The sequence below is a fragment of the Lepeophtheirus salmonis genome, chromosome 6 (genome assembly GCF_016086655.4).
Source record: "Lepeophtheirus salmonis chromosome 6, UVic_Lsal_1.4, whole genome shotgun sequence".
Lineage (NCBI taxonomy): Eukaryota > Metazoa > Arthropoda > Copepoda > Siphonostomatoida > Caligidae > Lepeophtheirus > Lepeophtheirus salmonis.
In genome coordinates, this window is record NC_052136.2 from 44,337,280 (window position 1) to 44,349,071 (window position 11,792).

At 32.8% G+C, this 11,792-nt stretch overlaps 3 protein-coding genes and 1 long non-coding RNA gene across 19 annotated transcripts; 3 read left to right on the forward strand and 1 right to left on the reverse strand.

Annotated features, from left to right (window-relative positions):
• Positions 1-301: 301 nt before the first annotated feature.
• On the forward strand, positions 302-2,085 carry LOC121121050 (uncharacterized). Its single transcript, XR_011780886.1, has 2 exons — positions 302-1,193; positions 1,546-2,085. It is a non-coding gene; the product is annotated as an uncharacterized lncRNA (long non-coding RNA).
• An 80-nt stretch (positions 2,086-2,165) lies between these two features.
• Positions 2,166-3,973, reverse strand: LOC121121048 (vesicle transport through interaction with t-SNAREs homolog 1B). Its single transcript, XM_040715914.2, has 2 exons — positions 3,321-3,973; positions 2,166-3,185 (listed from the first exon to the last, which is right to left on the reverse strand). The coding sequence occupies exons 1-2, from the start codon at positions 3,463-3,465 to the stop codon at positions 2,653-2,655; spliced, it is 678 nt and encodes a 225-aa protein (XP_040571848.1). The 5' UTR covers positions 3,466-3,973; the 3' UTR covers positions 2,166-2,652.
• A 209-nt stretch (positions 3,974-4,182) lies between these two features.
• LOC121121049 (small ribosomal subunit protein eS10) lies at positions 4,183-5,151 on the forward strand. Its single transcript, XM_040715915.2, has 4 exons — positions 4,183-4,338; positions 4,435-4,580; positions 4,644-4,946; positions 5,061-5,151. Exons 2-4 carry the CDS (start codon positions 4,440-4,442, stop codon positions 5,091-5,093), a joined length of 477 nt encoding a protein of 158 aa, XP_040571849.1. The 5' UTR covers positions 4,183-4,338; positions 4,435-4,439; the 3' UTR covers positions 5,094-5,151.
• A 1,123-nt stretch (positions 5,152-6,274) lies between these two features.
• On the forward strand, positions 6,275-11,252 carry LOC121121046 (uncharacterized). Of its 16 annotated transcripts, XM_040715909.2 has the most exons (8): positions 6,679-7,133; positions 7,765-8,094; positions 8,151-8,450; positions 8,529-8,665; positions 8,730-8,984; positions 9,060-9,732; positions 9,911-9,963; positions 10,925-11,252. In XM_040715909.2, the coding sequence occupies exons 2-8, from the start codon at positions 7,789-7,791 to the stop codon at positions 10,974-10,976; spliced, it is 1,776 nt and encodes a 591-aa protein (XP_040571843.2). In that variant the 5' UTR covers positions 6,679-7,133; positions 7,765-7,788; the 3' UTR covers positions 10,977-11,252. The 16 variants fall into 16 exon arrangements, 15 of the variants coding, with proteins under 15 accessions (XP_071745640.1, XP_071745638.1, XP_071745642.1 ...); XM_071889539.1 differs by lacking the exons at positions 6,679-7,133; positions 10,925-11,252 and adding an exon at positions 6,275-6,575 and having other exon boundaries at positions 9,911-10,489; XM_071889541.1 differs by lacking the exons at positions 6,679-7,133; positions 10,925-11,252 and adding exons at positions 6,282-6,575; positions 10,025-10,489 and having other exon boundaries at positions 8,730-9,732.
• Positions 11,253-11,792: the final 540 nt, after the last annotated feature.

The window sequence follows — 11,792 nt, forward strand, 5'->3', positions numbered from 1 at the left end:
GAGTGTGACGTTTTCAAATCTACTGTAAGGGATAAAAAATGTATAAGTCAATTATACGTAGTATGTCTTCATTAGACATTTTGCTAATAAATACTTTTGTTATACCTTCAAAAATCATAATAATAATAAAGCAGGCAGCTGATAATCACATCAGTATTTTAAACAATGATACCATAAGTCCTTCCCCCCCCGTTTTTCTCTACAAGATTATCAACTTTGGATATATCCTGGCTATATTTTATATTTAATACTATATAGCCGGGCTACATAGTGTTAAAATAATTTATATGTGTGATGTATGTCCCACTTAGAAAAACAATGGTAATAATGCAGTTATTTCAAAACGGAGACAGATACAAAAGTTGTTCAGAATTTTGTGTTAAGCTATATTGTGGTAAGGCTATATTTAATTCTGATAGTACCAGATCCCTAGGCTCTGGAAGGCAAGTTTGATTTTTGCTAATAAGTTGATCTTTTTCACAAAACAAGATCGATTCCCCGTGTCTCAAAGTTTCTTTTAAGGTATAGTTTGTGTATTCGAAAATGCACCAAAAAAAAAATTAAAAATTCGAATTATTGTACATACAGAAAAAAGGAGTATATTAAATACGAATTAAAAAAAGGGCCTACCAAAATCAGTATTTTCACATGGTCAATTAAAAGTTACATTTTCAAGAGTGTCAGAAGGGGATGGAAGTTTGTTTATATTTACATCAGATGCACAGAAATAGCAAAAAAGGCAGTATTCAATGAGGTTTTACAATAGAAATTTACTTATTATATAATTATAGTTAATTGCAAATTGTTTTAGTTTAGAATTTTAACATAAATAAGCTAAATATAAATAAAACCATTTAAATTTTTCATTGGCTATCATTAAGATAGTGTGTTCGTGTTTAAATATAATTTTTTTATCATATTTTCAATGCACAAATACTACTTAAAATGTTGAAAGTTCATCCCACTTTAGCAATAATACATTTTCTCTATCCAAAATCATAAAACAGGCACCTGATGTTAACAAAGGTTATGATTCAGTAGTACCATAAGTCTTCTTGCCCTCATTATTGCACTCTACGAAATACCCCTCCCTATGTATAAATGAAATAAATGTGCTTAGGAGATGGAAAAAGGTAAAAATGAAATCTACACGGAAACTCCGTCGAAAATATATCAACCTCTTCATTACTAAAGTATGTACTAAAATGTATGGTTATACTCCTACATAATATCTAATTAATTAGATTAATGATGTGTGCATGAAAGCATGACAATATTTAATAGGATGAAATACAATGAATTGATCATATTGTTTATTTACCTTGAAAAAAATAAAATCGAAATGAATTTTACTCATTTACAGTTATGTCTTTTCATCATTCAAAATAATCACTTTTAACATCCATAATTTGTAGAATCTATAAGATTTTTTGTCGTATCAAAAAGAATAGGTAAATTATAGATTATTGAAATACTTTGTACTTTATTATGACTTTTTAATGGTGACATTTTGTGATTATTTATTTTTGTTTTGTTTTTTCATAGGTTCTTTGGATTGTTTAGTTCATTAGTACGCAAGATCGGTTTTAGGGGTATATTTGGGTCATTTTCCTCGGCTCTTCACTTGATTTGTGATGAATTAAAAAAATGTTTTTTTTTAAGAAATAAAGTTATAAATTTATTTTCTAAAAAAATAAGTCATTCGAAATGAAATTCCAATTTACAAAAGGAAAGAAAAAGACTGGCACATTTATATGTTCCGCTCACGGTAAAACCGTTCCTGTGGTTCGTGGAGAAATGTCAAAAATGGGTTTAACCTCAGCAACTGTAATATATACATTCATTTTGGTCATAATGGTGGTACTTGGAGATCTTGATTTTCTCTCAGAAAGTATACCCTGAAAAAAGTTAACCACTGTTTTAGGATACACCATTTTTAAAGATGACATTCCAGAAAAGACTCATGAATATTGAAAATAAAGATGTTGTTATGAATATAATTTAAATTTAAAAAAGAAGAAAATTTCCTGTTCGATTATGTATGACTCTGAAATATATTTCGTAAAACAACACTATATTTACTGATCCATTTGTCTCCTCTTCACCTTATTAAATAGTGAATACGTTAGATTCCAACTAAAGGAAAGACCGAGTAATGATCATAATTATCTCGTAACCATTTTATTCGATAATAGTTAACACAATTCTAGGTTCAAACAAATAAAAATATATTTATTGATATGATTAAGCATTCACAACTTAATCACGATTAAATATAATATGTAACAAATTGTATAACTATAAAAATATTATCTCCCATTTATTTATATGGTTTCATCTGAGTTGAGTACATAGATTATAATACATAAGACTAAATGAATTTGGAATTCAGATCAAGAAATCACAGTGAGCCATTAATTAAAAAATTATTATTCAAGAAGTGCTTAAGCTCGATAAACTCCATAAATAGGTAACTCAAATAAAGATATTCCAATAAAGTTCAAGATGTGTTCATCTGCTGAGGGTTCTGATTAATTATAATATATGTATATGAATCCATACTATCTTTTTTTTTTTTTTTTTTTTTTTTTTATATATAAAATGAATAGTAATTTAATTTTGGATTAAAATATTGTAAAATGCCATGGCATATCAACTTTTACGTAAAAATTTCCAGTAAAGAATAAAAATAATGATGACTATCTGAATGATAATGAGAAAGATGAGACAAATCTTGTTTTGAATAACACCCAGATATATTCTACGAAGAATTCTTCTACTCCGACTTAAATCCGCTTCCGTTTCAGCTAGACGTGTTCGGGTTCGTTGGAGTGTTTCTCTTTGTGATCCCAAGTCATTTATTATTTCTTCTCCTACAGCTTCTGTCTCTAGAGCTACTTGCGTGGAACTTAGCACCATTTGAGTTGTTCGATCCAGTGAGGCAGCTCCCATTAGGATTTGTCGTCGTATAGGATCATCCGTTTCGGATGGAAGGTCTAGAGATGAGGAAGACTCATCTTCTTTTAATTTAGAAAAAGACGAGATGCTGAGTTCATTCTGAAATTTGGCTATTTGTTCTCTATGGTCCCGTACAGTGGATAGCATGCTTCCACGAAATGTCATTGGTGCCTTCCGGGCCTCGTACTCCATTTCATCAATTAGTTTTTTAGCTTCATCAATATGACCTTTATTAGGGGGGGAAATAAATCAATGAATGAAAAATATTTCTAATAAAATATAGGCAACGGATTTGAGAATACAAAAAGGAAAGAAGCATAATGCATTCCTTCATATCAAAGGTATTGAATGGAGTAACTAACCCCTAAGTCTCATTGACATTTGTCTCTTTTCGTCCGTTCGACGTCCTTCCGTCTTTATAAGGCGATATTTGGACATCGTGCTCTCAACCTTGTCCAAAAGGGTGTCAAGCTCATCTTCGGCTAATTCGAATTTTTCGGACGACATCTTCCTTGATCAAAATGAGCCCAGAGTTGCTGAGTGAGACTGAACTCTGTAGTGAATAAATTGTGACAGGTTCCCCCGTTCAATAAAAGGGCTTAACACAAAGAAAATATAATTTAATATAAATTATTTTATAATTTATATTTTCTTTGGCTTAACACGATGATGTCACACGATTCACGAAGGAGGAGTAAACAATATGACGTCACGTTTACCTTTTCCACTGATTATTACTTATTAGGATTCCGGATGAGATGTACGGAAACACTGACTACAATTCTTCTCAAGAGTCATCACTATCAGTCATCCATAGGTCGATTATTCACTCGTGAAGTTTTAATAACGAATAACCTTTGTTCGGATGTAGAGCTTCCAATAGAATGATGAGAAGTAGTAGATGAAAGATAATAGCTGTTAGAATCAAAGTGGTTGAATAACTAACTCGGTAACTTGTTGTAACAGATGGATTATTTACATAACCTTTTAATATCATTAAATGTATGTATATATAATATCCACACCTTTTAAAGCATGAAAAAATTATAGTATGATACATCTAAATTCAATTTTACCATAATTATTGAAACAAAAAATTAAAAATGCCATTAAATATGAACAAAACGTAGAGTGTATAAAATCTATTTGTCAATGTTATAGGGTTTAGATGCAGCTTCAATCTGATTTGTCAAAATTTGTTAGGATTGATAACATATACCTATTACTAAATTACCATTGAAGAATATATATTATTACACAATTTCTGCTGAGTTTTGTTTTGTTTTGGCTATAAAAAGGAATAGCCAGAAGTTGTTTAAGCAATCAAATGGCAGCGCTGAAAATCTTCCTTTTCCGGTTCGTCCCTCTCTTTGAAAGCTGGTAATTTTTTTCTTCTTAAATATTTTTGTTCTTGAAATCCGTGATTACCTTCAGAATCCATAAGTTATTTATTTATTTACCCTCTTCATATTACAGTCAGGATGTTGATGCCCAAGGCTAACTTGATCAAAATCTACGAAAACCTCTTTAATGAGGGTGTTATGGTGGCCAAAAAGGACGTTCATGCTGCCAGACATCCCAATGTTGAAGTACCCAATCTTCATGTCATGAAGGCCTTGAATGTAAGTTTCTTTATCTTGTTTTCAAGGCGTTTTTATTCCAAAGGGTTGTTTTTCTTTTTTTAGTCTCTGAAATCTCGAGGATACGTAAAGGAACAATTTGCCTGGAGACATTACTATTGGTATCTCACCAATGACGGAATCCAATATCTCCGGGACTTCCTCCACCTTCCCCCAGAGATTGTACCATCAACTCTTAAGCGTCATGTTAAGGCTGAAGGTCGACCAAGAGCAGCTGCCTCATCCAGATCATACGATAAACCATCTGGAGCGGGTGATAGAGATGCATACAGACGGAATACCGGAAGTGGAGGCCCCAGTGGGGACAAGACTGGAGCTGCTGGCCCAGGATCTGCACCCATGGAATTCGTAAGTTGTTAACTATTTCCTCACATTACTAGTGCTAGTGATGTAGAGATTAAGTAGTACTTGTTTTTTATCATTGATGTCATAACCTTACTTTGTTTATATTTATTTTTCCAGAGAGGAGGATATGGCCGTGGTAAACCCGAATAAAGTGTGTTATGTTTCCGCATCGAAATACATAAAAAAAAAATTATAAAACAAAAACGAATTCTCTGTGTACTTTTTTTCTTCACCGTCTCGAAGGTTGAATATTATAATCTGTTAGTGATGTTCTACTGAAATTAAATAATTCATCTAGTCTTGGGTCTCAGCATCTACTAGTAGTAGGTCATAAGTTCAATACTCTGAAGGTCATTCTATTAACGAGTAATCCTTATCAATGTACGTAACCTTTGTTATATCAGTTTTATGAGTCCATTTAGTTAGTGGATGGATTCATATACTTAATTGTTGCAAATATCTCTTGATCAACTGTGATTAATTTCTTGAAATTTTTAAATGACACTTAACTTTTTCCCCGTTAATTTCTCTTCGGTTATGTGGTTGTCTCCAAGATTGGATTCTGTCCTGTGTACCTTCTGGTGGCCTTACATTATTTTTTACTTTAAAGGAAGAGACAAAGACTTGCGAATAGATAATTATGCATTAATTATATGCAAATGCCGTGTCTTGTTAAAATTATCTGGGGATTCTGCAATTGCTAGTTTCGCCAGGGGTAGTTCTATACTACTTTGAAAGTAATTTATATCTTTTTCGATCTAGTTACTAACAAATCAGTCTCGTGCTTAAAGTTTCTGTGGCAAGGTAACTCAATTTGATGAGAGCGAACTCTGTGTGGTAGTTCCAAATAGGGTTAGTGAGTATCATTAAAAGGTTTATTCGTATTATAAGATTTATAATCTTTAAAACAGGTTAATAAGGGATATTTATCCAGAAATATTTGCCTTAACAGCTTCATTCCGTGATTTTAGTTGAATATTCATTCATAACATCAGCTGTTGTATTAAAAATTTCTAAGGAAAGCCTTGAGGGAATATGTCGAACCCTGGATACAGTTCCTTTCGCATGAAGGAAAAAACTAATTTACTTTTTAATTAAGATGTGTAGTTAAGTAACTAGTTGAAGTTATTCTCCTAACGTAGCTTACAACTTTTTTATTGACTTCCCATAATGTGTTCATAGCTTCTTCCAAAACTCGTTCAAGGTATTTGGTAAATAATAAATTATATAAAACATTTGAAACCATAACGCATATACTTGTTACCCTAATACTGCAGTTGTATTTATAACGCCTTATCTACATGTATTGAATTCTAAAAATGCGTAGTTGGGTTCATTTCTATATTATGTGTAAATTGTTAGAAATTTCCCATGACGCTCCTTTCTCTGAACAACTTTCCTGTGCTTAAATAAATAATTCAAGAACATTTGCACTCAACAACATTTATAGGGGCTTGTAAAATTTATTAAGCTAAGAGCGGGGTTCAAGTTCAAAGAATCTTTGTACCTGATCATGACCAATGTATGAATCTTTGTAACCATTGAACAATTCAAATAATGAGAGTTACGCGATGAAGCTAAGAAAAGGGTTTGGCTCGGATCGAGATGATCATGAAAGAAAAAGCAAATTGGGTAAGTAATATGGACCATCGTACTGACTACAAAAAGTATTAAGGTCATGGAATGGCAGGGAAGAGAGTAAGTGAGTTGGGGCAGGGAGGGAAGCGACGTTCATGGAGGAAAAAGAATAATAAAGCGAGGGAGAGAGAAAGAGAAAAAAAAGAGGCGAGTTTGTTGTGTGAGTGGTGCAGCTAGACGGCTAGAAATGCCTTCTTTTTCTTTCCTCCCCCCTCTCACTTCTTTGCTCAGTTGAATTGAATTCAACCTTTTCTTTCTTTCTAGCTATACCAGAGTCGCTGTGCCAAAACTGCCAACTAATTCATAACTACCGAAATTTCCTCTTTTCTCCTTTAGAGATTAATCCTTCTTTTCGGATCATCATCATCGTCAATCCCGGAACAAAGAACATCATTGCCAGCCATTTCTTATTCCATTGCCTGATTTGACTCTTTCTTCCCGTGAGTTCTCCCGTTTCCTTCTAAAATTCCAAGAGGAGAGATTCGAAATCCCTCTTTTGAATCCCGCTTGAATGTGCATTTAATGGTACTTCCATGAATTAAAGCTTTAAAGGTAAATGATATTCACGCTCTACCGGATGGATTCCTTCTCTATTCTGTGTTTCCATTTATTTTAATGCTTTGTCCTTTCACTTTCCGGTTTTCATTTGGGTATTTTCCCCATGAATTGATGAAATTCTTCAGGACTCTTCGGATTAGATATTCGTTCTTATCGTTCCCTCACTCCTTAAATCACAAAGAGTCGTAATTGTCCATCTTTGTTTTTTTCCTTCTCATTTTGGAAACGATACAGCAATAGACGATAGGGATAATAAAAACAGTCTCCAACTCCTTATGTTTGAGGAGATGGGCTTACCTCATATGTTTGTTTTTGACCCCTTTTAATTTGAAATGCTACTTGTTTACTCTTGAAATTTATACTCTTTGCCCCTCCCTCACACACACTTGATTATTGGCTAACCTTCTTTTTCATATGGCTGGATTTATAGATTGGATATTGTCTTGGATTTCTTGTTCACTTATATATTTTCCCAGAAAAATCAATTGTGGAATTATGTGTATTGTGTGAGAATAATGCACTTCACCTCTATTAATGTGTAATAATTGGATGTAATTTAGTCATAGATACAAAAATATTTGATATACATACAACTATAAATAAATATAACTAATTTCCTTCTCAGGTCGAAAATCCATTTACTCATAACATGACACTGTCATCAAATGTAACTGGCTCAGGAACATCCTCAAGCATGACCCCCAAAGAATTGTCAGACTATGATGATATCGCTACTGCCCTTATAGTAGACCCATACTTGGGGTTTCAAACACATAAAATGAGCCAGCGGTTTCGACCTCCAAAGGAATCTGATACTAAATCTCTTAGGAAATCTGTTTTAGACTTTATTCAAAATCAAAATTTTGAAACAACATACAAAGAACTCATGTTAGTTGATTGGACTAAAACATTGAACAAGAGGTCGAAGGTATCCCAAGCCTCCTTAAAAGAACATGTAATGAATATTGCTGTAATGATGTATCTGTGCGATAATTATTATTTTGATTTTAGATATTTCGATACTTGCGAATGTTCGATCTCAAATCTGGGTTCATCATTTCACCTTGCCATCGATATTCCTTAGAAGGGCAAATGGGTGCCAAGATAAGTTCTACAAAATCTTGGGCTAAGGGAGATCAAATAACTTATTTAATCGGCTGCATTGCCGAATTGACAGAAGAAGAAGAAAATGTTCTTTTAGTTCCTGGAAAAAATGATTTTTCCGTTATGTATTCCTGCAGAAAAAATTGTGCTCAACTTTGGTTGGGATCCGCAGCTTATATTAATCACGACTGTCGGCCCAATTGCAAGGTAATATTTATTTTGTACGATTGATTCAGTTTTATATATGATATGGTTTTTTAATTTTATTATTATAACAAAAATCAGTTTGTGGCAACTGGTAGAGATAGAGCATGTGTCAAAGTGCTTCGAGACATAGCCCCTGGGGACGAAATTATGTGTATGTATGGTGAAGATTTTTTTGGCGACAATAACTGCTACTGTGAATGCGAAACTTGCGAAAGGTAATTGTCGAATATTATTTTGTTGTCTACTTATTCGCTAAATAAAACTAATTTGTTCAATTAGGCGAGGAACTGGTGCATTTGCAAAATTAAAATCCGAATCTCCAGAAAAAGATAAAGGCTACCGACTCAGAGAAACTCAGCTTCGACTCAATCGGACAAAGCTAAAGAATGAAACAACAAAGCCCGTTACAACAACAATAAATAAAATAACAACTCCTCTTCCTCCCCCTCCTCCACCTCCCCTGAGACCAACGCGTCAACAACAACCTGCTATGACCTACCGGGATCTAAGGTTAAGAGGGTTTACAGGAACCCGGTATGATGCAGATATTCTTATACGTCAAGGTTATACTTTTGAAGATCTAAAAAATCTAACTGCATCCTCTTCCAGTGGGAACTCTGTAACTACGACGCGCTCATCCACTGCCAAATCTAGACATAATTTGAAGAGTAACGACGGATCCAATTACAATGTAACTTCTAGGTCACTTAGAGATACTCCTGGACGATTGAGAGCACGCTGTGAAAGAGGAAGAGCTGCTTCAGATAGTTCAGGAATTTCTGATGACTCAAGTTCATCTAGTTCTGGAAGTGATTCCGGTATAGACGTTGATAACGATTCCACTTCAAGAAGGCCCGTCAATCCAGTAACTAACGGTATTAGAAAAACTTTAGAGAAAATGAATTTGAACCGAGAAGGTACTCCACCGCCCCCTCCTCCTCCTCTTAAAGACAGTAGTGACGATTCAACAGTATTCTGGACTACTCCTACTAAACGGACCACTACGAACAACGCGACTCCAAGAGGTTCTCCTGGTGTAAAATTGACTTTAAGAATGAAAAGGTCACCTGTTCTTGATGAGGTTTTAGAGAATGGAAATTCCCTTCATTCAGCATCAAGTGCTTCTCCAGTAAAATTTCGGAGACTGGAGTACGAAGTGCTTCGTATGGAAGGAGTAGACGAAGGAGATACGATGGAGAGTAACGATGGTGACCGTAACAGCAGAGGTCGTAGACGCCATCATAGACATAGGAAAGATAGAAAGCGAGTAGACAAATCTGAGGTGTATGATCATCAGAGGCCCATGAAAAGACTCAAATTGATAGTCGGAAATGAAACTGTTTCCACTATCAATTTGATAAATTAAAGGTCTAATTTCAATCAAGCAAGCAAGCAAACATACATTTTTTTACATCCTTACTACTACAACAACTACATTCACTCTTTCCTATTTTTTACAGCATTTCCCCCATCAAGTCGCCCCCCCTCACAAATTTTATATATATATATATATGTGCGTATACAGTAACATACCTATGTGTCAACATTGTTATCTTCTTTTTTTTCTCATCCAGGTGAGGATTTTCATAATAGTAAAGTCAACTTTACAAAGAGGCTGAAATGGTTATAGTTTTGTTTGTCATTACACATTGAGAGATTGATTCATCCTCAATTTTCCCAGTTATAATGATGAAAATGATAAATAATTAATTAGTAACTATCATGATGGGTAGTCTTGCCAAAATAATCTTTAGTTTTACATCTTTTTTTTTTTTTTGGTTATAACTTGTGAAATGACACACATATAATATAAACCTACATAATACTGATCGGATATCACCCCGATCATCCATCCTTCACCCCCGTTCTTCCCCTTTTTTTATAATTATTTATATGGTGGGAGTTTATTTATTTATTCTTACTCTTTTTTTTTTAAATGAACGAATATTCTAGAATGTGTTGATACTTATAATTAGATGGTTCAAAAAATAATTTAAAAAAAAGACGTAAAACAATAATTAACATATTTCTAAAGAAAATTCTAAATTATATTATTTAATTACATACTTATATACAATATATATATATATATATATATATACACACACACCAATAGTTCCTCTTTACTGAATAACTTAGATCATTTAATGGTGACACTCATATAATGAATTTCACTCAATTTAGTAAATTTTTTTTCTTCCTTTTGTTATTTTTAGATCTCATTTTTATATATAAAAGTGGTAATTTAATACTATATTTTTGGACGGAAAGTTTATACCTTTTATTATTACAACAATTATTTTACATATATATATATATTTTTTTTTTTTTTTTTTGCTGATATTGTCGTCACTTTTTACATATTTCCCAAATAATGTTCCCCTTATTTCTTTCAAAAATTATTACTTTTTTCCCTCTACAAACACACATCATATATACTTCTATATATATATATATTTCTTCATTAAATTGAGAGAAAAATATTCCATTGTTGGTGTCTTGTTAACAACAAAGTGTCATTTTTAATTACTTTTTTTTGTTGATAATCTCTGACAAGTCCATCAAATTCAAACAAAGGTACATATTCTGGGTTTCTATGATCTAGGATATACATTATCACATATAGCTTTAGGTCTCTTATTTTTTTATATATATATATACATATGTATTATGTCTGAAATTCAAAAATCAACAATGGCTAAAATTATTCTCTTCGATTCCTATTACGACAACAACAACTACTACTATACTGCTACTCACTTAGTGTTCAAAAGATGAAATATTAAAAAAATTAGAACATCATACATCTCTTATTATTATTGTCCCAAAATCATATATTTTTCACAATGCTCTTTGGGGGCTTAAAATAATATTTAGCTATATATCCATGCAGCTTATCTAGATGCGGAACATTCAAATACTCTTTTTGAGACCCATGTTGAAAAAATAAAAAAAAAGATGTTACTTCTTAGTATTGGATCGATTTAAGAAGACTGGAGTCTTATAAGTTCAGTCCTGATACAATGTGTCAGTCCTAGGACCGATCTTTGATGTTTAAAGGTGATACAAATTTTTGCTTTCTAGGCATGTTCATTTTGCAATAAATAAGTAGGTTACGTCATGACTCGTCAAGGACATGCTTCCTAATTTGAAATACTAACAAATTACGAAGGAAAAAAGAATGGATTTGGAAAAGTTAAGTGTAAGAAAGTAATTATAATACAATTGCAATCTGAAAGGTAATACAAAGAAACAAAAACAATCTACACATATGCATTTAATTAGCAATGCAGGGTTTGAGAAAATTGTGTAAAATTTTATGCGGACTTGAAAATTGAATAA